Source organism: Ranitomeya imitator, chromosome 6, assembly GCF_032444005.1.
Source record: "Ranitomeya imitator isolate aRanImi1 chromosome 6, aRanImi1.pri, whole genome shotgun sequence".
Classification (NCBI taxonomy): Eukaryota; Metazoa; Chordata; class Amphibia; order Anura; family Dendrobatidae; genus Ranitomeya; species Ranitomeya imitator.
In genome coordinates, this window is record NC_091287.1 from 10,234,447 (window position 1) to 10,258,063 (window position 23,617).

General features: G+C 49.7%; 1 protein-coding gene across 4 annotated transcripts in view; it reads right to left on the bottom strand.

The window, feature by feature from the left end:
- ALS2CL (ALS2 C-terminal like) overlaps positions 1 to 23,617 on the bottom strand; it is a 178,133-nt gene that overhangs the window by 65,111 nt on the left and 89,405 nt on the right. For all 4 annotated transcript variants that reach the window (XM_069729131.1, XM_069729128.1, XM_069729130.1 and 1 more), the window contains exons 8-12: positions 10,438 to 10,557; positions 5,178 to 5,254; positions 4,966 to 5,032; positions 4,142 to 4,338; positions 3,814 to 3,879 (exon numbers count right to left, since the gene is read on the bottom strand). In XM_069729131.1, the coding sequence (XP_069585232.1) occupies positions 3,814 to 3,879; positions 4,142 to 4,338; positions 4,966 to 5,032; positions 5,178 to 5,254; positions 10,438 to 10,557 (527 nt within the window). The remainder of the gene's footprint in view (positions 1 to 3,813; positions 3,880 to 4,141; positions 4,339 to 4,965; positions 5,033 to 5,177; positions 5,255 to 10,437; positions 10,558 to 23,617) is intronic.

Here is a 23,617-nt window from a genome sequence, read left to right on the forward strand (position 1 = left end):
ACAGATAGTGAGGAGAGGAGAAGAGACAGGAGAGAGGAGCTCAGAGCGCAGTCATAGAGACATAGTGCACAGAATACAGATAGTGAGGAGAAGAGAAGAGAGAGGAGAGAGGAGCTCAGAGCGCAGTCATAGAGACATAGTGCACAGAATATAGATAGTGAGGAGAGGAGAAGAGACAGGAGAGAGGAGCTCAGAGCGCAGTCATAGAGACATAGTGCACAGAATACAGATCGTGAGGAGAGAAGAAGAGACAGGAGAGAGGAGCCCAGAGCGCAGTCATAGAGACATAGTGCACAGAATACAGATCGTGAGGAGAAGAGAAGAGACAGGAGAGAGGAGCTCAGAGCGCAGTCATAGAGACATAGTGCACAGAATATAGATAGTGAGGAGAGGAGAAGAGACAGGAGAGAGGAGCTCAGAGCGCAGTCATAGAGACATAGTACACAGAATACAGATCGTGAGGAGAGAAGAAGAGACAGGAGAGAGGAGCTCAGAGCGCAGTCATAGAGACATAGTGCACAGAATACAGATAGTGAGAAGAGAAGAGAAGAGAGAGGAGCTCAGACCATAGTCATAGAGACATAGTACACAGAATACAGATAGTGAGGAGAGGAGAAGAGAAAGGAGAGAGGATTCCAGAGCGCAGTCATAGAGACATAGTGCACAGAATATAGATAGTGAGAAGAGAAGATACAGGAGAGAGGAGCTCAGAGCGCAGTCATAGAGACATAGTGCACAGAATACAGATACTGAGGAGAGGAGAAGAGACAGGAGAGAGGAGCTCAGAGCGCAGTCATAGAGACATAGTGCACAGAATATAGATAGTGAGAAGAGGAGAGGAGCTCAGACCATAGTCATATAGACATAGTACACAGAATACAGATAGTGAGGAGAGGAGAAGAGAAAGGAGAGAGGATTCCAGAGCGCAGTGTGAGGCAGTGACCAGTGTCACAGGTAGGGGTCGCTGTTTGTTCTCCCCATGATGCGCATGGAGGCGTAGTGAGGCCATGAGGTGGCATTGCAGTCACAGGTGTAGCTGTGATTGCAATGGTGAAGCAGTGACCGATGTCACAGGCAAGGGTCACTGTATGTTCTCCCCAGGTTATACACGGAGGCGTATGAAAGCCATTGGAGTGCATGGCAGTCACGGGCGTAGCTGTGATTGCAATGCAGACTAGAAATAATACAAATAAGTGTAGTCTTGGACATGTTAGTGTCCAAGGCAGATATAGGGAAAACCTGCTCCAAGTTTTATATTTTGAAGCAGATTGCAGGATGGTAGTCATGCAGTCCTTTTCATTCCAGGCTCGGATTTTCCATGTGGCTGGAGGCCACAGATCCCAGTTAAAATCCCTGCAGAAAAGGGTTTGGGTGTGTCAGGTTGAGTGTCAGTGTCAGGAACAGAGTCAGTTGGTGCTTGATAGTGTGCAGAGCAGTCAGCGATGTAGAGCTCCACCTGTGTGAGTCAACACAGGTCAGCAGAGCCAAAATGGCCAAGGCAGCTCAATAGCCTGGCACCCACAGCTTACACAGCGGTACAGTCGCCCACATTAACTAGTCTCGGAGGTGGACGGTCTTGTGCCCAGAGGTGAACCAGATGTAGACTGTCCTGTGCCCAAAGGAGGTAGACTAGCGTGTGTAATGGCTGCAAACTGAGGGATATCATGTACTGTTGAAAAGCTGTGAGTAAAGAGACACTGACACGGCGGTGCAGTCGCCCACGGAACATGGTCATGAATGCAGACCTGCGTGTGTAGTGACTGTGTAACCCAGAGTATGTGTGCCCGGCTGCTGTCTGGAGGATACTGGACACTATGTAGTGTTATGAATTGGACATTAAGGATATGCACTGGTGTGAACTGAACATTAATTGCTATGCACGCGTCTGATTGCTCCTACTCCTGCGCTGAAAATAAGCACTTCTTTTTAAATGGTGATAATTTTTCTTTAGGCAGTACAGGGGTTAATCAGCCATGTTGGGAGCTCTGGGAGTTTGAACTCTCAGCTGAGCTCGGTTAGCCACTCCTATCCCCTTTAAAATCTGGGTCCTGACTGACAGAGCTAGCTAATGCTGTATGGCTGGGAGGAGAGGTGTTTAGTGGCTTTATGAGAAGGAGAGTTGGAAGAGTTATCTGTGACTGTTGCGTGGGTTTGTGAGTCTTTCCTCCTCTTACTTTGGTTTTCCCCATTCTCCACACCACGGTGCATATATGTGAATGTGAGTTAATATTTGTATGCCTGGTATTTTAAGTTACCCTTGTTCGCTAGCCTAATTTATGGGATTGGTGTACTGTAGTTCATACTAGCGCCTTTCTTCCCTGGATGGGGGAAGTGAACAGACGGAGGGCAGATTCAGGAGATAAGACAAGGGTGGCGGCCCCGGCATCTTCACCTTCAGAAGTATTTCGGGGAATATGGTGAGCTAGGGCGGCCCCTTGTGTTAGGGACAGGGGAGGTCCTGGGTCACCCAGCAGCAGTGTCGTGACAGAGGAGAGGTGAAGAGAAAGGAGAGAGGAGCTCAGAGCGATTTTATAGTGGCTAAAAGTCAGCAACTTCTTACTGTCTTATTACGGGGGCACTGTGGATGTCGCTGGTATTATGGGGAGCACTGTGGATGTCGCTGCTATTATGGGGGCACCGTGGATGTTGCTGGTATTATGGGGTCACCGTGGATGTTGCTAGTATTATGGGGGACACTGTGGATGTCGCTGGTATTATGGGGACACTGTGGATATCACTGTTATTATGGGGACACTGTGGATATCACTGTTATTATGGGGCACTGTGGATATCACTGTTATTATGGGGACACTGTGGATATCACTGTTATTATGGGACACTGTGGATGTCGCTGGTATTATGGGGACACTGTGGATATCACTGCTATTATGGGGGACACTGTGGATGTCGCTGCTATTATGGGGGCACTGTGGATGTCGCTGGTATTATGGGGGGCACTGTGGATGTCGCTGGTATTATGGGGCACTGTGGATGTCGCTGGTATTATGGGGGGCACTGTGGATGTCGCTGCTATTATGGGGGGCACTGTGGATATCACTGTTATTATGGGGGGCACTGTGGATATCACTGTAATTATGGGGGCACTGTGGATGTCGCTGGTATTATGGGGACACTGTGGATGTCGCTGGTATTATGGGGACACTGTGGATGTCGCTGGTATTATGGGGGACACTGTGGATGTCGCTGGTATTATGGGGACACTGTGGATGTCGCTGGTATTATGGGGGGCACTGTGGATGTCGCTGGTATTATGGGGCACTGTGGATGTCGCTGGTATTATGGGGGACACTGTGGATGTCGCTGGTATTATGGGGGGCACTGTGGATATCACTGTTATTATGGGGGCACTGTGGATATCACTGTTATTATGGGGGCACTGTGGATATCACTGTTATTATGGGGGCACTGTGGATGTCGCTGCTATTATGGGGGCACTGTGGATGTCGCTGCTATTATGGGGACACTGTGGATATCACTGTTATTATGGGGGGCACTGTGGATATCACTGTTATTATGGGGGCACTGTGGATGTCGCTGGTATTATGGGGGGCACTGTGGATGTCGCTGGTATTATGGGGGGCACTGTGGATGTCGCTGGTATTATGGGGGACACTGTGGATGTCGCTGGTATTATGGGGGACACTGTGGATGTCGCTGGTATTATGGGGGGCACTGTGGATGTCGCTGGTATTATGGGGCACTGTGGATGTCGCTGGTATTATGGGGGGCACTGTGGATGTCGCTGGTATTATGGGGGGCACTGTGGATGTCTCGGTTTTTGCAGTTTCTCACCCATCTTCTTGTCCGAAGTTGAAATCTCCCACATGGTTGCGTCCGTCCGACCATTTTATTGTTCCCCTGTGGGGGGAGGGGAGAACGCTTTATTATTGTTTTATTTCAGAAATTCCGCAATGAATTTGTCTCAGACATTTAGGAACACAGTGACGACCCCTGTGGCCGCCATTCCTGTCTCCCTCTTTATACAGTGATCATTGTGGTGCTGGAGTCGGAGATCTGGGTGACAACCCCGTGAGAAGCAGCAATGGCGGCCGTGGTAGTTGTCAGCCCGTGCGTTCTATGATTTCGGGGGGCTCAGCGCTCCCCTGTTCCGGTCACTTACTTGCCGTGAGGTTTCCCCCAGGACATGTCCCCCTCGTACACGGCGTTCTTGTATCGGCCCTCGCTCCTGTACGTGTATTTACACAGCCGAGACGTCGGGGGGTCGCTGGATTCTCCGGTTCTCCCCCATAGAGGGAAATCTCGAGCCCCCTCCAGACTCTGCCGGATCAGCTGGTTCACCTTCCAGGACCACAGCACCTAGGAGCCGGAGCGGCAGATGGAGCAGTTAGGGGACCGGGTGGTGCTGACCAGCTCACTCTGAAAGGGGCTGCACCTGGTAGGACCGGGGACAACTTCCCATCCGCTGGGGGTCCAATCACCGGGACCCCCACTAAATACAAGATCGTGGCTCTGAATGGAAACATCCAAACTATGGGCAACCCCTTTAAGAGGAAAGAGCTCCATCCACAGCACAGGAAGGAAAGCTGCGGCGTCCAGTGAGAACAGGGCTCTAACATCCAGGCCGATCCCTGCTCTCCTCCGGTGTGCTGAGCGCTGGTTAATAGCCGTCACCTCCACTGACACACAGCGACAGACATCAGCTGTGAGGAGGACTACTGGCTCCCATTCACTGACAGCAAGCAGCGGTCATAAGATGGTAACAAATGTGATGAGATTAGAAGACAAATCCTATTTCACAGCACAGTCGTCTCCCTGCGCTGATGGTTTGTCACAATGTATCAGTCGAGATGTTTAGTACTGGATACAATGTAACATTCCAGCAGACGGGAGACGTTGTTGCTCTACACTGGATTTCAGCAGAGATCCTCCCACCGGCGGCAGGTGAGGAAAGGATTCCGGGGATACCATGATACGTCGCGTCACCTGATGCGGCTGCTCCTTCGTGGAAAGGAAAACCTCCTCTTCTGGGGTCACAATGCGCACGACGTGGCTGTAACAAAGAGCGAGCGTCAGTCCCCCACAATGTGACACTATAGACACAAAGCCCCAACTGGAAAGACAGCTGGCTCTGAAATGGCTGATAACAGGGAGCAGTAGCCCGTCTACAGCTGTACTGTCCCTTTAAGGATCGTTACCTGTTCGGATCAGATTTTTGCTTCACTGTGGTGTCCACCCAGACGGTCTGCAGGTCACAGATATGAGGCTCGTTCCCCTGGAAAGACAGGAACGTGTTTAACCAAAATCGTGTGATTGGCGCCTGATTTCCTGCTGTGTTATATCCCTGGTGCAGCCAGTAGGTGGCGCCTTGTTTTTATAGGGCAGCGCCAACTGACAGCCTTAGTTACAGCAGATTCAATCTTCAGGTGATCTTATCAAGGACCCATCACCCCCCATAAATGTGTCATCGTCACACCTGGTGTAATCGCCGCCGTTCTCCTGAATCCGGCGCCGGGTTTCTTTTCTTCCTGCTCCTCTCCGTTCCTGAGATATGGCCCTGTCTTCCTTGTATAGAAATCTAGTGCTGTTAGCCAAGTGGGTGTGGTCCTCACTTTCCTCTATGGGCATGGTCTTTTGTGCCACGCCCATTTGTATGAGAACAGCAGATTTATATACAGGGAGGAGGCGGCCATATCTCAGGAGCGGAGAGGAGCAGGAAGAAAAGGAACACGGCGCCGGATTCAGGAGAACCAGGTAATAAAGGACACATTTATGGCGAGTGACGGGTCCGCTATACTATATCATCTGCCACCCGCACACAATGATATTGATTCCCTCCATCTCCATTGATACATCATCCTGGCGTCCATATTTATCTGCTCTGATCAGGACTGGATGCGGCACTGATACTATTCGTAGTCGCCGGCTACAGGATCCAATGTGACAACAGCTGCTAAACATTATAATACACAGCGACGAGCAAACGATGTTCTGACCTTCTGCCTCTCAGGTCTCACCACCCACTACTGCTGAATGTGAGGCCACTACTGCTGAATGTGAGGCCACTACTGCTGAATGTGAGGCCACCATCATTTTCAGACAATCCTCTTTTCTGTCTCATACATAAATGTGACTTTCCGCTATTTAGCCTATGATTAGTTATTCAGATTTTTCTCATGTTGCTGCATTGTTTCTGTTTTGCTCCTGATGGTGGAATAACCTTTGTCTTCCTGAACACTGCATATCACAACCCGTCCTCACATTCCCTAGGAGCTCCGTGTGTTATTAGGGTGATTCCCAAGTGAAAGGTCACCAGTGCAAACCGAGGAGACGCCATGAAGATTTCCTAAGAAAAGAAAAAACGCCTCATCCAGCTCATCGATAGCCGTCTGTCGGTGAAGAAAATGACCAAACTGCATCATGTGAGCGCCATGACAGCTGGAGGAATAAGAGATGACGTCCGGCCATCTGTGAGGTGATGGAGAACATTCCACTGACCGTCACCTACCATCACCCGTTTGCATGCCGCTGACCATCACCTACCATTTACCGTTTGCATTCCGCTGACCATCACCTATGATTAACCATTTGCATGCTGCTGAACATCACCTATGATTAACCGTTTGCATGCTGCTGACCGTCACCTATCATTAAACGTTTGCATGCTGCTGACCGTCACCTACCATTTACATGCCGCTGACTGTCACCTACCTTTAACCATTTGCATGCTGCTGAACATCACCTACCATTAACCGTTTGCACGCTGCTGACCATCACCTATGGTTAACCATTTGCATGCCTCTGACTGTAACCTACCATTAACCGTTTGCATGCCGCTGACCGTCACCTACCATTAACCGTTTGCACGCTGCTGACCATCACCTATGGTTAACCATTTGCATGCCTCTGACTGTAACCTACCATTAACCGTTTGCATGCCGCTGACCGTCACCTACCATTAACCGTTTGCATGCCTCTGACTGTCACCTACCAGTAACCATTTGCATGCCTCTGTCACCTACCATTAACCATTTGCATGGCTCTGACTGTCACCTACCAGTAACCGTTTGCACGTAATTAGCAGCTGCTGTTCCACTTTATTAGTAATGTACAATTGACACTATTGTTGCCTGCAGTACTAATCACGGCCACAGGAGGCCACTGTTTCCCCAGCAGCTGAACGATGACTGGCGTGAACTGGTTCGTTCAGGGTTTTTATCCTGAGGCGGCGACTCCAGTTCTGTGAGGAGAAGTAGAAGCAGCGATTCTGTGGGCAGAGACGGGTGTGATGTTACACGGACTCTGTTCTGCTGGTGTAAACTGCAATTCTGGCAAAACCCGATGGAGCCTCAGGCCGGGGCAGGCAATTAGAAGGAAGTGCCTGACAGGAACGGGTTGGTTCGGTGGCCATCTTAGGTGATCATTGGATGGAGAAGAACGCGTGACGTCTCCGTCGAGCGCCATCTGCAGAGCCGAAATCCATGCCGTACAGTTAGCTGTGGTACCGCGTACCGGTTAGAAACACGTCATCCTTTGGTTAAACAGCCGTCGTCCAGGCGGGCTCATCTCTGCAGGAACCAGACACAGGGTGGCAAATCCTGAGCTCAGGCCCGCCGCGAGGATGACGGTGGGAACGTGCACACAGTTTAGAGCCGCACACAGACGGATACAGGCGCGTGCAGGCCTCAGTGCCCATCAGACTGCTGCGAGCGGGAGCCGAGCATTGCGCTGTGCTCCGTTATCTCGCACAGCTGCGGAGGAGGCGGAGAAAGTAATGTCTCCATCTCCTGTGCTGTCGGCGTATATCGCGATGTTACTCGCACACAGACTTATATGGGTGAGGGTGAGCTGAGAAACGGCCGAGTCTCGGTGCCAGTTGCAGCAAGTTGCCATTGTTCTTGTGTGCCAACTCGGCATGAGAAAATAATCGCCGATGTCAGCTGCTCCATAGATTAACACTGGGCCGAGTGTTAAGCGCTAAAATGTTTTATAGCATAGCGCTCGGTCGTATTCTCCGGTAGTGTGACCGACCTGTGATCCGAGGAGAGGCCACTGCACTCACATGATCCTGAAGACGACTTTATGTAATCCCATAACTGGGCTCTACCGCTGGGCTTTAGAGTGGTTTTCTCAGTTTGTAAAGTGCTGTGCGGCATCACCAGTCGGCCGCCCCTGGCCTTCATCTGATTGTTCCAGTTTTCCAGGTAAATGCTCGGTAGCCGCATTAGGCAGCTGCACAATTAGGTAAATTGTAGTAACATAGTGACTATTCCCGAGCCTCCTGAGTGACGCAGCACAGTGGTCCCGTCCGTTCTGACCGGCTGTGCGTGAATTAATCTGTCACATTACGTTGCTCGGTGGAAGCGTAATCAGTCTAAGTTTGAGGCCATGTTCACACAATGCGTTTTTTACTGCAGGTCCGCAGCTGTTTTCCATGCAGGGTACAGTACAATGTACCCTATGGAAAACAGGAACCGCTGTGCACATGATGCGGAAATTCCCTAAAAAAGCCGCGGTAAAAAAGAAGGACCATGTCACTTCTTTGTGCGGAACTGCAGCGGTTCTGCACCCATTGACCTCCATTGTGAGGGTCAAACCCGCAGTAAAACCCGCAGACGAAAAGAATATCTGCGGGTTTTCTGCGGTTTGTGGTGCAGAACCGCTGCAGCAGGAAGTGCGTGGGTGGAGTGTGGCTGCCCCCCCGTGCTCCAATCCCACCCCCCATGCTCCGAGGCCCTTCCCCCCCCCCTCATCTCCCCCCCTTATACTTACCGGGCCTCCCGGTGTCCGTCCGTCCGTCTTCTCCCTGGGCGCCGCCATCTTCCAAAATGGCGGGGGCATGCGCAGTGCGCCCGCCGAATCTGCCGGCCGGCAGATTCGTTCCAGGCACATTTTGATCACTGTGATAACCTCACAGTGATCAAAATAAAAAAAAAAGTAAATGACCCCCCCCCCTTTATCACCCCCATAGGTAGTAACAATAATAAAATAATGAATTTATTTATTTTTTTTCCCCCACTACAGTTAGAACTAGGGGTAGGGTTAGGGGTAGGGTTAGGGATAGGGTATTTTCAGCCATTTTAACCCTAAAAAAACTTCCTAGAAAACACACAGACTCTGCAGAGAAAACTGCATAAAAAAAACGCACTAAAAACCGCATCAAAAAACGCATCAAAAAACGCACCTGCGTTTTCTGCCAAGAGCTGCGGTTTTTAGTGCAGAAAAAACAGCAGGGAAATCAGGAACGTGTGAACATGGCCTAACAGTAAAAGTTCATTTGACAAGTTTAGTGTTTACTGGTTTCCTTGTCCGCAGCTTCGCTGTATCCTGGAGAGCCCACCCCGGTCCACGGCTTACACATCCATTCAGAAGCCAAGAGGAGGACGTCCAGGCAAAATATTGGGGTGAGCAAGTCGGTTCATCCCAAGGTCCGTCAGTTCTGGAGCGACAAACACGGCAGTGGAGGCTCGTATGCTTCATAATAGTGAGATCACAGACGGACATTACACAAGTCTGGAATAGCGGCCCAAGAACAGGTGAAGAAACCTCAACTTCAATATGTCATAAGAAGCGTCGGCTCGAGTTTGCAGAAAAGTACGAGAAGTGGACGGTAGAAGAATGGAAACTGGTGATATGGAGCAATAAGATGAAAGTCAATAGACGGCTCTGATGGGTGCAAACGGGTCTGTAAGAAAGAAGGGAGAAGGGGCTAACGGAGCGAGAAATGGAAGAAACTGTTACTTCCGATGGAGGAAGCCTGATGATATGAGGATGTTTCACAGCCAGAGGCGTTGGGTACTTGGCCAGGATCGATGGTGGTCTCAGTGCTGAGCTATATGTGAGTGCCCTACAAGACGAGTTACTTCATACACTCGAGTACTATGGGTATGAAAAGGACGACATGGTGTTCCAGAAGGAGAACAACACAAAGCATACGGCGAGATTGGGGAAGAAGAGGGTCAGTGACTATGAAGTAGAGGAGCTGGATTGTCCCCACTGTCCCCAGTCCTCAACCCAATCCAACACTTGTGGGTGGAGGAGAAGAAACTGCTGTATACAGACCCCAGTGAGGCGACCAGTGTGCCTCTCGTGGAGAAGAGGCCTGGGACCAGATGTCGGTGGAGACATGCCTGAATCTGATGGAGAGCAATACCAAAGTATTTTTCACGTAGTGTTGGCAGCAAAATTTGGATTGAGAAAATACTAACAAAATAATAAAACTGAAAATTTATGTTTTTAGGAGCAAAACAGTAACAATGCAGCGACAGGACGAGAATCTCAATAACTAATCTTATGCGAAGTCACATTTATGTATGAGATATCCAAGATGATTGTCTATAAAATGATGGGAGTCTCCTACTCGAAGCAGAAGTGATGGTGAGATATGGAGCCCGAAAAGCAGGTCAAAGCATTGTTACCCTTTTGCTCGTCAGTGTATGTGGCGCTCAGTGGCGCTACCTGGAGGAAAACCAGCAGATCATTGAAGAGCAGGACTCGGTCGTATCTGCCGGGCATCGCAGTCACCGGAATATGCCTACTGTCTTCTTGCAGCCGGCGATCTGGAGTACAGAGAGCGACCTGCGGAGCGACACAAGGGGTGCAGAGGGTCAGCGACAATTATCACAACTCATCTAATATACAGGACACTAATATTATTGTAATATCACCCATAGTGACCGCACAATACACACAGTGCACACACACACCGTGCACAGACAATACACACAGTGCACACACACACCGTACACAGACAATACACACAGTGCACACACACACCGTACACAGACAATACACACAGTGCACACACAGACCGTATACAGACAATACACACAGTGCACACACAGACCGTATACAGACAATACACACAGTGCACACACACACCGTACACAGACAATACACACAGTGCACACACACACCGTACACAGACAATACACACAGTGCACACACACACCGTACACAGACAATACACACAGTGCACACACAGACCGTATACAGACAATACACACAGTGCACACACACAGTATACAGACAATACACACAGTGCACACACACACCGTGCACAGACAATACACACAGTGCACACACACACCGTACACAGACAATACACACAGTGCACACACAGACCGTATACAGACAATACACACAGTGCACACACACAGTATACAGACAATACACACAGTGCACACACACACCGTGCACAGACAATACACACAGTGCACACACACCGTACACAGACAATACACACAGTGCACACACACACACTGTATACAGCCAATACACACAGTGCACACACACACACCGTACACAGACAATACACACAGTGCACACACACACACACCGTACACAGACAATACACACAGTGCACACACACACCGTACACAGACAATACACACAGTGCACACACAGACCGTATACAGACAATACACACAGTGCACACACACAGTATACAGACAATACACACAGTGCACACACACACAGTATACAGACAATACACACAGTGCACACACACACCGTACACAGACAATACACACAGTGCACACACACACCGTACACAGACAATACACACAGTGCACACACAGACCGTATACAGACAATACACACAGTGCACACACAGACCGTATACAGACAATACACACAGTGCACACACACACCGTACACAGACAATACACACAGTGCACACACACACCGTACACAGACAATACACACAGTGCACACACAGACCGTATACAGACAATACACACAGTGCACACACACAGTATACAGATAATACACACAGTGCACACACACACCGTACACAGACAATACACACAGTGCACACACACCATATACAGACAATACACACAGTGCACACACACCATATACAGACAATACACACAGTGCACACACACAGTATACAGACAATACACACAGTGCACACACACACCGTACACAGACAATACACACAGTGCACACAGACCGTATACAGACAATACACACAGTGCACACACACAGTATACAGACAATACACACAGTGCACACACACCGTATACAGACAATACACACAGTGCACACACACACCGTATACAGACAATACACACAGTGCACACACACACCGTATACAGACAATACACACAGTGCACACACACACCGTATACAGACAATACACACAGTGCACACACACACCGTATACAGACAATACACATACTGCACACACACAGTATACAGCCAAATCACAGTGCACACACACACCGTACACAGACAATACACACAGTGCACACACACACCATATACAGACAATACACACAGTGCACACACACCATATACAGACAATACACACAGTGCACACACACACCGTATACAGACAATACACACAGTGCACACACACACCGTATACAGACAATACACACAGTGCACACACACACCGTATACAGACAATACACACAGTGCACACACACCGTACACAGACAATACACACAGTGCACACACACACCGTATACAGACAATACACACAGTGCACACACACACCGTATACAGACAATACACACAGTGCACACACACACACCGTATACAGACAATACACACAGTGCACACACACACCATATACAGACAATACACACAGTGCACACACACCATATACAGACAATACACACAGTGCACACACACCATATACAGACAATACACACAGTGCACACACACTGTATACAGACAATACACACAGTGCACACACACTGTATACAGACAATACACACAGTGCACACACACACCGTACACAGACAATACACACAGTGCACACACACTGTATACAGACAATACACACAGTGCACACACACACACCGTATACAGACAATACACACAGTGCACACACACACCGTATACAGACAATACACACAGTGCACACACACCATATACAGACAATACACACAGTGCACACACACCATATACAGACAATACACACAGTGCACACACACCATATACAGACAATACACACAGTGCACACACACCGTATACAGACAATACACACAGTGCACACACACACCGTATACAGACAATACACACAGTGCACACACACACACCGTATACAGACAATACACACAGTGCACACACACCATATACAGACAATACACACAGTGCACACACACCATATACAGACAATACACACAGTGCACACACACCATATACAGACAATACACACAGTGCACACACACTGTATACAGACAATACACACAGTGCACACACACCATATACAGACAATACACACAGTGCACACACACCGTATACAGACAATACACACAGTGCACACACACACCGTATACAGACAATACACACAGTGCACACACACACACCGTATACAGACAATACACACAGTGCACACACACACCATATACAGACAATACACACAGTGCACACACACCATATACAGACAATACACACAGTGCACACACACCATATACAGACAATACACACAGTGCACACACACTGTATACAGACAATACACACAGTGCACACACACCATATACAGACAATACACACAGTGCACACACACACCGTACACAGACAATACACACAGTGCACACACACTGTATACAGACAATACACACAGTGCACACACACACACTATACAGACAATACACACAGTGCACACACACACCGTATACAGACAATACACACAGTGCACACACACCATATACAGACAATACACACAGTGCACACACACCATATACAGACAATACACACAGTGCACACACACCATATACAGACAATACACACAGTGCACACACACCGTATACAGACAATACACACAGTGCACACACACACCGTATACAGACAATACACACAGTGCACACACACACCGTACACAGACAATACACACAGTGCACACACACATCGTATACAGACAATACACACAGTGCACACACACACCGTATACAGACAATACACACGGTGCACACACACACCGTATACAGACAATACACACAGTGCACACACACACCATATACAGACAATACACACAGTGCACACACACACCATATACAGACAATACACACAGTGCACACACACCGTACACAGACAATACACACAGTGCACACACACACCATATACAGACAATACACACAGTGCACACACACACCGTATACAGACAATACACACAGTGCACACACACACCATATACAGACAATACACACAGTGCACACACACCGTACACAGACAATACACACAGTGCACACACACACCGTATACAGACAATACACACAGTGCACACACACACCATATACAGACAATACACACAGTGTACACACACACCGTATACAGACAATACACACAGTGCACACACACCATATACAGACAATACACACAGTGCACACACACCATATACAGACAATACACACAGTGCACACACACCATATACAGACAATACACACAGTGCACACACACCATATACAGACAATACACACAGTGCACACACACCATATACAGACAATACACACAGTGCACACACACCATATACAGACAATACACACAGTGCACACACACTGTATACAGACAATACACACAGTGCACACACACCATATACAGACAATACTGGCAGACGCGGTACTGAATAAGGAACGCGTCTCTGACTGGGGAGCACACAGAGAGCTGCACGAAAAGGTGGTCTGTGCCAGATCCCCCCTAGCATCACTCCCCCTTAGTGATGCATTAATTGGAAGACCCCCAGCCGGCCAGTGGGCACTAGAGGGGAGGGGTCCTACGGCCACTCCTACAGGGGTTAAATCCAGGTGTCCGGGGCCTCAACAAGAAGGGGGTCCGACATCACAGCAGGGACAGACAAAAGCTTCCAGGTGTCCTGCCGAGAGTGAAAGAGGCCCTGCTGAACAGAGCGGTGCAGGAAGGTGAGCACTGGCTTCAGGCCGTTTTCATAGGCAGCAGGGCTCACCTCCCTGGGCCCTCTCCTGACCCCCTGCTCACTGTTCCCTTGTCCGGTCCAGAAAATTTGTCCTCCCTCACGCCTGCGTCTCCGGGTCCCCCCCCCCCAGGCCTAGGTCACCCCCGCTGCGTGCCAGCACGCCGGCTCCCGACAGGTTGGAGGTCGGAGCTGTACAGAGCCATGTGCGAAGGCTCTCTGCTGCCGGCTGTTCTCCCTCACCCCTCCGCCATCGTGCCCAGCTCACCTCCAATACCTTCGGGAGCACCAGCACCCTGCGGTCCGTCGTTTGGTCCGGCCCCGATCGCTGGGCAGGGGCCCCTCTCTGCGCCGCTGTCGGTGACGGGCCCCTCGGCTGTAGATGGTCTGGGGGCCTCTCGAGGGCGGCGGGGTAGAGCCGGGCGTCGCACCCGTCGGAGGGTGGCCGGCATCTCCTCGCCGGCTCTGGTCCGGACTCCGGTGGGGGCAGAGGGAGGCGATGGGCAGCCGGCGCCGGTGGCTCCGTCCCGGCTGTGCGGGGCTACATCCGGCGGCGCCCGGCGGCGTGCGGTGTCGACCCCTTCCCCGGCCGCTACGGAGAGGCCGGTGGTGGCGCCGGGTGGCGGGTGATCCGCCCGCTTGCCCCGCGCCCCGGAGCGGCTCCAGGTCGGGGAGGGGAGGGCCTCGCAGCTGCAGGCTTCTTCCGGAGGCCTCGGACACTGCTCGGAGTGCTGGGGAGGCTCCGCCCAGCCACTTCCGGTCCCCGCCCACCCACTTCCGGTCGCGGCAGATCAGCGCTGACCACAGCGCTGGCCAGTCCTCGGTTGCCTTCCCTGCGGGCACATATACGCCGCCCGCAGGGGGTAACCTGGGGGCTGGTTTTAATCCCTCACTTTCCCCACAGTGCGCTGATCGGTCGAAATCGACCGATCAGCGTGCTGATTTGTCACCTGGTCTGACCTCCAGCCTACCCCAGGCAGACGCAGCCCTGATGCCTGTACGGGGGTATCAGGGGTCAGGCCAGAGAGGTCACAGGGCGGCTGAAGAGCGCGTTGTTCGGTCCCATGGGACCGAGCAAGGCGCTCAACAGCCGCGCAGCGGGAATCACGGCGACATCGCAGTAAACGCACCAAGCACAGACACATCCACACCTCCCCCCACTGCCCAAAACCTAAATAAAAATTATCCGGTAACCGCCGCCCCGTCAAATCCCAGCAATGGGGAGGAATATGGTTACCTACTGACGCCCCCCCCTTCCGATTAGCGTTACAGGACCATCTACGGCCAATTATCCCCCTCTGTCTACTGATAGAATCCCCCCCATTGCACCGCATAATAACGGCGGATAACTCCCGTCGCCGTTCCCGCCACTCCTCTAAACGCCCCTCCCGTCACCGTCGCAGACGCAGCTCCCATAGGAGCCGCCGCAGATCCCGGGCCACAGGATGGCTGTCATCAGCAACATCCGAGGGGTCCGAGGTGTCGCTAAGTCCGGATAAGAGTCATCGTGCACGTGGCAAGTCCTCTAAATCGTGGGCACCCTCTAGGGCTTTCAGCCGGGGAGAACAATCCCCCGCGGCTTCCAGCCACAACAACCACCACGCAGCGGGAGCCAGAGTTTCCCCGTCCTGCGACATCACCCTGTCAACATCTGCGGGGGTTCCTCCAGGATCGGTGTACACTCGTCCAGAATCACGCAGCGGTGAGTGTTAGCCAGGGAAGAACAATCCCCCGCGGCTTCCAGCCACGACAACTGCAATGCAGTCGCTGAAGACAGAGCCATTAATCCGCCACTATGTGGTAGTAATCGGGCTCCAACGCACGATATTCAGTGCATCGGCCAGCACATCGGCCAATCCCTCGCTGTAGCGGGAGCCAGAGTTTCCCCGTCCTGCGACATCCCCCCGTCAACATCTGCGGGGGTTCCTCCAGGATCGGTGTACACTCGTCCAGAATCACGCAGCGGTGAGTGTTCCAAGGGTAGCGAATCAGCCAGGGAAGAACAATCCCCCGCGGCTTCCAGCCACGACAACTGCAATGCAGTCGCTGAAGACAGAGCCATTAATCCGCCACTATGTGGTAGTAATCGGGCTCCAACGCACGATATTCTGTGCATCGGACAGCACATCGGCCAATCCCTCGCTGTAGCGGGAGCCAGAGTTTCCCCGTCCTGCGACATCCCCCCGTCAACATCTGCGGGGGTTCCTCCAGGATCGGAGCACACTCGTCCAGAGTCACACAGCGGTGAGTGTACCAAGGGTAACGAGGAAATCTTACGTTACAGGGTTAACATAAAGGAAATGGAGCTAACTTCAGCGGTAAAGGAGTTACGCCTACAACTATCACATCCAAACGGATAAGTGGTGAACAAAGATCTGGATCAAAAATAGCTTTAACTATAGATCAGGAAACTAGACAGAAAATCAGGAGCAACGATTATATTGACATATGGTCGCTGTTATCAGCGGACCAACAAACGGTGGATAAAGCTAACGATAGGGTTTTCGATAGGGGGAGATCAAAAATCGGATTAACCATGAATAATTGGCTCCAGGCCTTCGTAGTATTGGGCTGTATTATGGGTGGCCCCCTGGCTAAAGCTTTACCCCAATAAGGAAGCGGCTCAGCAACTGCAATCAGGCTTCTCCGACGGGTTCTTTATTCCCTTTAGGCTAACAAGAACGCCAACCCTATCCGATAACCTAAAATCGGCTCGCGAATTCCCAAAATTCTTAGACAAAAATTGGGAAGGAGGTAGAAACATGGGTTCTATCCCCAGTAAAAGTAAATTTCTTCTTTATTTATTGGTAGGCCAGTCGACGAATGCGACGGAGCACGAAGCGCGGTTACAAGCGAATTTTTATTACGGATGAGGGAAGGCTCGGCGTCGGGTACCTCGTCACAACGGAAATTATCGGGGCTAGCATTTTTCTTTCAACTATTGGGATGGGTAGACGTAACTAAGTCCTTCTGCATAAGACAAGCCATAAAAGGTGGGAAAAGGCTTCAGCCAAGCCAAGAATGTCGCCGCCCCATTTCACTGAGACTATTGCAGGAACTGATTGCTGCGTCGGAAGGAGGCCTAATTAATGAGGGCATAGTTATATGCAGCGACGCCCTGCGCATATATGCAGCGACGCCCTGCGCATCAGGGTTCGAAAGTCCAAATGCGATCCCACCGGTAGGGGCACATGGGTCCTAGTTAACTCTACAGATGGCCCAGCTTGTCCGCTAAAAATGGTTAGAAGATACGCCGGGATAAGACACGCTGGTAGATTTTTTCTTCACTCATAAAGACATGTCCCCTCTGACCAAGTACCAATTCCAGGCAATGTTCAAGCTATGCTTGGGAAAAACCGGTGCTAATCCAAAGAAGTACGGAACACATTCGTTCCGCATAGGGGCGGCCACAGCGGCAGCTAAGGCAGGAGTGTCAGAGGCCGAGGCGCAGAGAATGGGTCGCTGGAAGTCCGCATACTTCGCCAGATACATAAGACCTGACTTGCTTTATTAACATGTGTTGTCTCTTACAGGGGTGGAAGTGTGGGTTGTAGGAGATTCCTACGTTTACTGGGCCAAGGAGAGGGCCAAACTGCGGCCAGGAGGAACAAATCTTTACCTCCCGGGCATAAAAGTTAACTGGAGGGGTGTCAGAGGCCTCCAGTGGAAACAGGTGTTCAAGGAGATGGTTGGCATAGTAAGGAGGGCGGAAAGCCCTGTGGTAATGGTGGTACACACGGGTGGCAATGACCTTGGCAAACAAAAGGTGGCCGAATTGTACAAATGGTTGACAACGGATATGGATACAAAAGGTGGCCGAATTGTACAAATGGGTGACAACGGATATGGATTGGTTCAGCTGTCTTTACAGGAACATGATCCTGGTGTGGTCGGATATAACACCACGGGCCGTCTGGCGAAGAGCAAGAGATAAAAGAGCCATAGAACGGGCAATGGGTAAATTCAATGCTCGGATTGGAAAATATGTGAGAGGAAGAGGCGGTATCGTGATTCGTCACCTCCCGTTACAAGGGGATAACACGCCACAATTAAGACCGGACGGAGTTCACCTAACGGACATTGGCCTCGATATTTTTCTGTCTGGTTTTCAGGATGGGGTTGAACAGGCCCTAACATCGAGGGGTGGGGTCGGAGTCCCGCGTAGATAATACACGGGATCCTCCGTGGCGGAAAAAGCGGAGGAGGGCAAAGGTTGTAACCGCTCGTTGGGCCAATTCCCCTGTCGATCACGGACAGGAGCTCGGCGCGAGCCGCTCGTTACGATATGTAATTGCCCTTTCTCCGATTATTTAATTAATAAACTGTGACCGACCTGTTCAACCCACCTAGGACTGTGTGTGTTTCATTACGGGACTGATGGGAGGGGGGAAGGCACTGGTTACGACACCCAGGTCTCCACAGTCTGGCAGACGCGGTACTGAATAAGGAACGCGTCTCTGACTGGGGAGCACACAGAGAGCTGCACGAAAAGGTGGTCTGTGCCAGATCCCCCCTAGCATCACTCCCCCTTAGTGATGCATTAATTGGAAGACCCCCAGCCGGCCAGTGGGCACTAGAGGGGAGGGGTCCTACGGCCACTCCTACAGGGGTTAAATCCAGGTGTCCGGCCGAGAACTTTCTCTTTCACTCTCGGCAGGACACCTGGAAGCTTTTGTCCCACCCACCCTCCCTCCCTTTTAAAGGCTAATTATGATACTAACCCGCAGGAGAATGTAAATGTGTGAATTATGTTGTAAGTTTAAAAAAAAAAAAAAAAAAAAAAAAATTAATTATTACGTATGTTGATAGAACTAAACCCTGGTAACCTTTATTAAGTCACAGCGGAAAAAGCGGAGGAGGGCAAAGGTTGTAACCGCTCGTTGGGCCAATTCCCCTGTCGATCACGGACAGGAGCTCGGCGCGAGCCGCTCGTTACGATATGTAATTGCCCTTTCTCCGATTATTTAATTAATAAACTGTGACCGACCTGTTCAACCCACCTAGGACTGTGTGTGTTTCATTACGGGACTGATGGGAGGGGGGAAGGCACTGGTTACGACACCCAGGTCTCCACAGTCACACAGTGCACACACACACCGTACACAGACAATACACACAGTGCACACACACTGTATACAGACAATACACACAGTGCACACACACACACCGTATACAGACAATACACACAGTGCACACACACACCGTATACAGACAATACACACAGTGCACACACACCATATACAGACAATACACACAGTGCACACACACCATATACAGACAATACACACAGTGCACACACACACCGTATACAGACAATACACACAGTGCACACACACCATATACAGACAATACACACAGTGCACACACACCGTATACAGACAATACACACAGTGCACACACACACCGTATACAGACAATACACACAGTGCACACACACACCGTACACAGACAATACACACAGTGCACACACACACCGTATACAGACAATACACACAGTGCACACACACACCGTATACAGACAATACACACGGTGCACACACACACCATATACAGACAATACACACAGTGCACACACACCGTACACAGACAATACACACAGTGCACACACACACCATATACAGACAATACACACAGTGCACACACACACCGTATACAGACAATACACACAGTGCACACACACACAGTATACAGACAATACACACAGTGCACACACACCATATACAGACAATACACACAGTGCACACACACACCGTATACAGACAATACACACAGTGCACACACACACCGTATACAGACAATACACACAGTGCACACACACACCGTATACAGACAATACACACAGTGCACACACACCATATACAGACAATACACACAGTGCACACACACACCGTATACAGACAATACACACAGTGCACACACACACCATATACAGACAATACACACAGTGCACACACACCGTACACAGACAATACACACAGTGCACACACACACCATATACAGACAATACACACAGTGCACACACACACCGTATACAGACAATACACACAGTGCACACACACACCGTATACAGACAATACACACAGTGCACACACACCATATACAGACAATACACACAGTGCACACACACACCGTATACAGACAATACACACAGTGCACACACACACCGTATACAGACAATACACACAGTGCACACACACACCGTATACAGACAATACACACAGTGCACACACACCATATACAGACAATACACACAGTGCACACACACACCGTATACAGACAATACACACAGTGCACACACACACCGTATACAGACAATACACACAGTGCACACACACACCGTATACAGACAATACACACAGTGCACACACACACCGTATACAGACAATACACACAGTGCACACACACCATATACAGACAATACACACAGTGCACACACACCATATACAGACAATACACACAGTGCACACACACACCGTATACAGACAATACACACAGTGCACACACACACCGTATACAGACAATACACACAGTGCACACACACACCGTATACAGACAATACACACAGTGCACACACACACCGTATACAGACAATACACACAGTGCACACACACCATATACAGACAATACACACAGTGCACACACACACCGTATACAGACAATATACACAGTGCACACACACACCATATACAGACAATACACACAGTGCACACACACACCGTATACAGACAATACACACAGTGCACACACACACCGTATACAGACAATACACACAGTGCACACACACACCGTATACAGACAATACACACAGTGCACACACACACCGTATACAGACAATACACACAGTGCACACACACCATATACAGACAATACACACAGTGCACACACACCATATACAGACAATACACACAGTGCACACACACACCGTATACAGACAATACACACAGTGCACACACACCATATACAGACAATACACACAGTGCACACACACCATATACAGACAATACACACAGTGCACACACACTGTATACAGACAATACACACAGTGCACACACACCATATACAGACAATACACACAGTGCACACACACCGTATACAGACAATACACACAGTGCACACACACACCGTATACAGACAATACACACAGTGCACACACACACCGTATACAGACAATACACACAGTGCACACACACCATATACAGACAATACACACAGTGCACACACACACCGTATACAGACAATACACACAGTGCACACACACACCATATACAGACAATACACACAGTGCACACACACCGTACACAGACAATACACACAGTGCACACACACACCGTATACAGACAATACACACAGTGCACACACACACCGTATACAGACAATACACACAGTGCACACACACCATATACAGACAATACACACAGTGCACACACACACCGTATACAGACAATACACACAGTGCACACACACACCGTATACAGACAATACACACAGTGCACACACACACCGTATACAGACAATACACACAGTGCACACACACCATATACAGACAATACACACAGTGCACACACACACCGTATACAGACAATACACACAGTGCACACACACACCGTATACAGACAATACACACAGTGCACACACACACCGTATACAGACAATACACACAGTGCACACACACACCGTATACAGACAATACACACAGTGCACACACACCATATACAGACAATACACACAGTGCACACACACCATATACAGACAATACACACAGTGCACACACACACCGTATACAGACAATACACACAGTGCACACACACACCGTATACAGACAATACACACAGTGCACACACACACCGTATACAGACAATACACACAGTGCACACACACACCGTATACAGACAATACACACAGTGCACACACACCATATACAGACAATACACACAGTGCACACACACACCGTATACAGACAATATACACAGTGCACACACACACCATATACAGACAATACACACAGTGCACACACACACCGTATACAGACAATACACACAGTGCACACACACACCGTATACAGACAATACACACAGTGCACACACACACCGTATACAGACAATACACACAGTGCACACACACACCGTATACAGACAATACACACAGTGCACACACACCATATACAGACAATACACACAGTGCACACACACCATATACAGACAATACACACAGTGCACACACACACCGTATACAGACAATACACACAGTGCACACACACCATATACAGACAATACACACAGTGCACACACACCATATACAGACAATACACACAGTGCACACACACTGTATACAGACAATACACACAGTGCACACACACCATATACAGACAATACACACAGTGCACACACACCGTATACAGACAATACACACAGTGCACACACACACCGTACACAGACAATACACACAGTGCACACACACACACCGTATACAGACAATACACACAGTGCACACACACACCATATACAGACAATACACACAGTGCACACACACCATATACAGACAATACACACAGTGCACACACACCATATACAGACAATACACACAGTGCACACACACCGTATACAGACAATACACACAGTGCACACACACCATATACAGACAATACACACAGTGCACACACACACCGTACACAGACAATACACACAGTGCACACACACTGTATACAGACAATACACACAGTGCACACACACACACCGTATACAGACAATACACACAGTG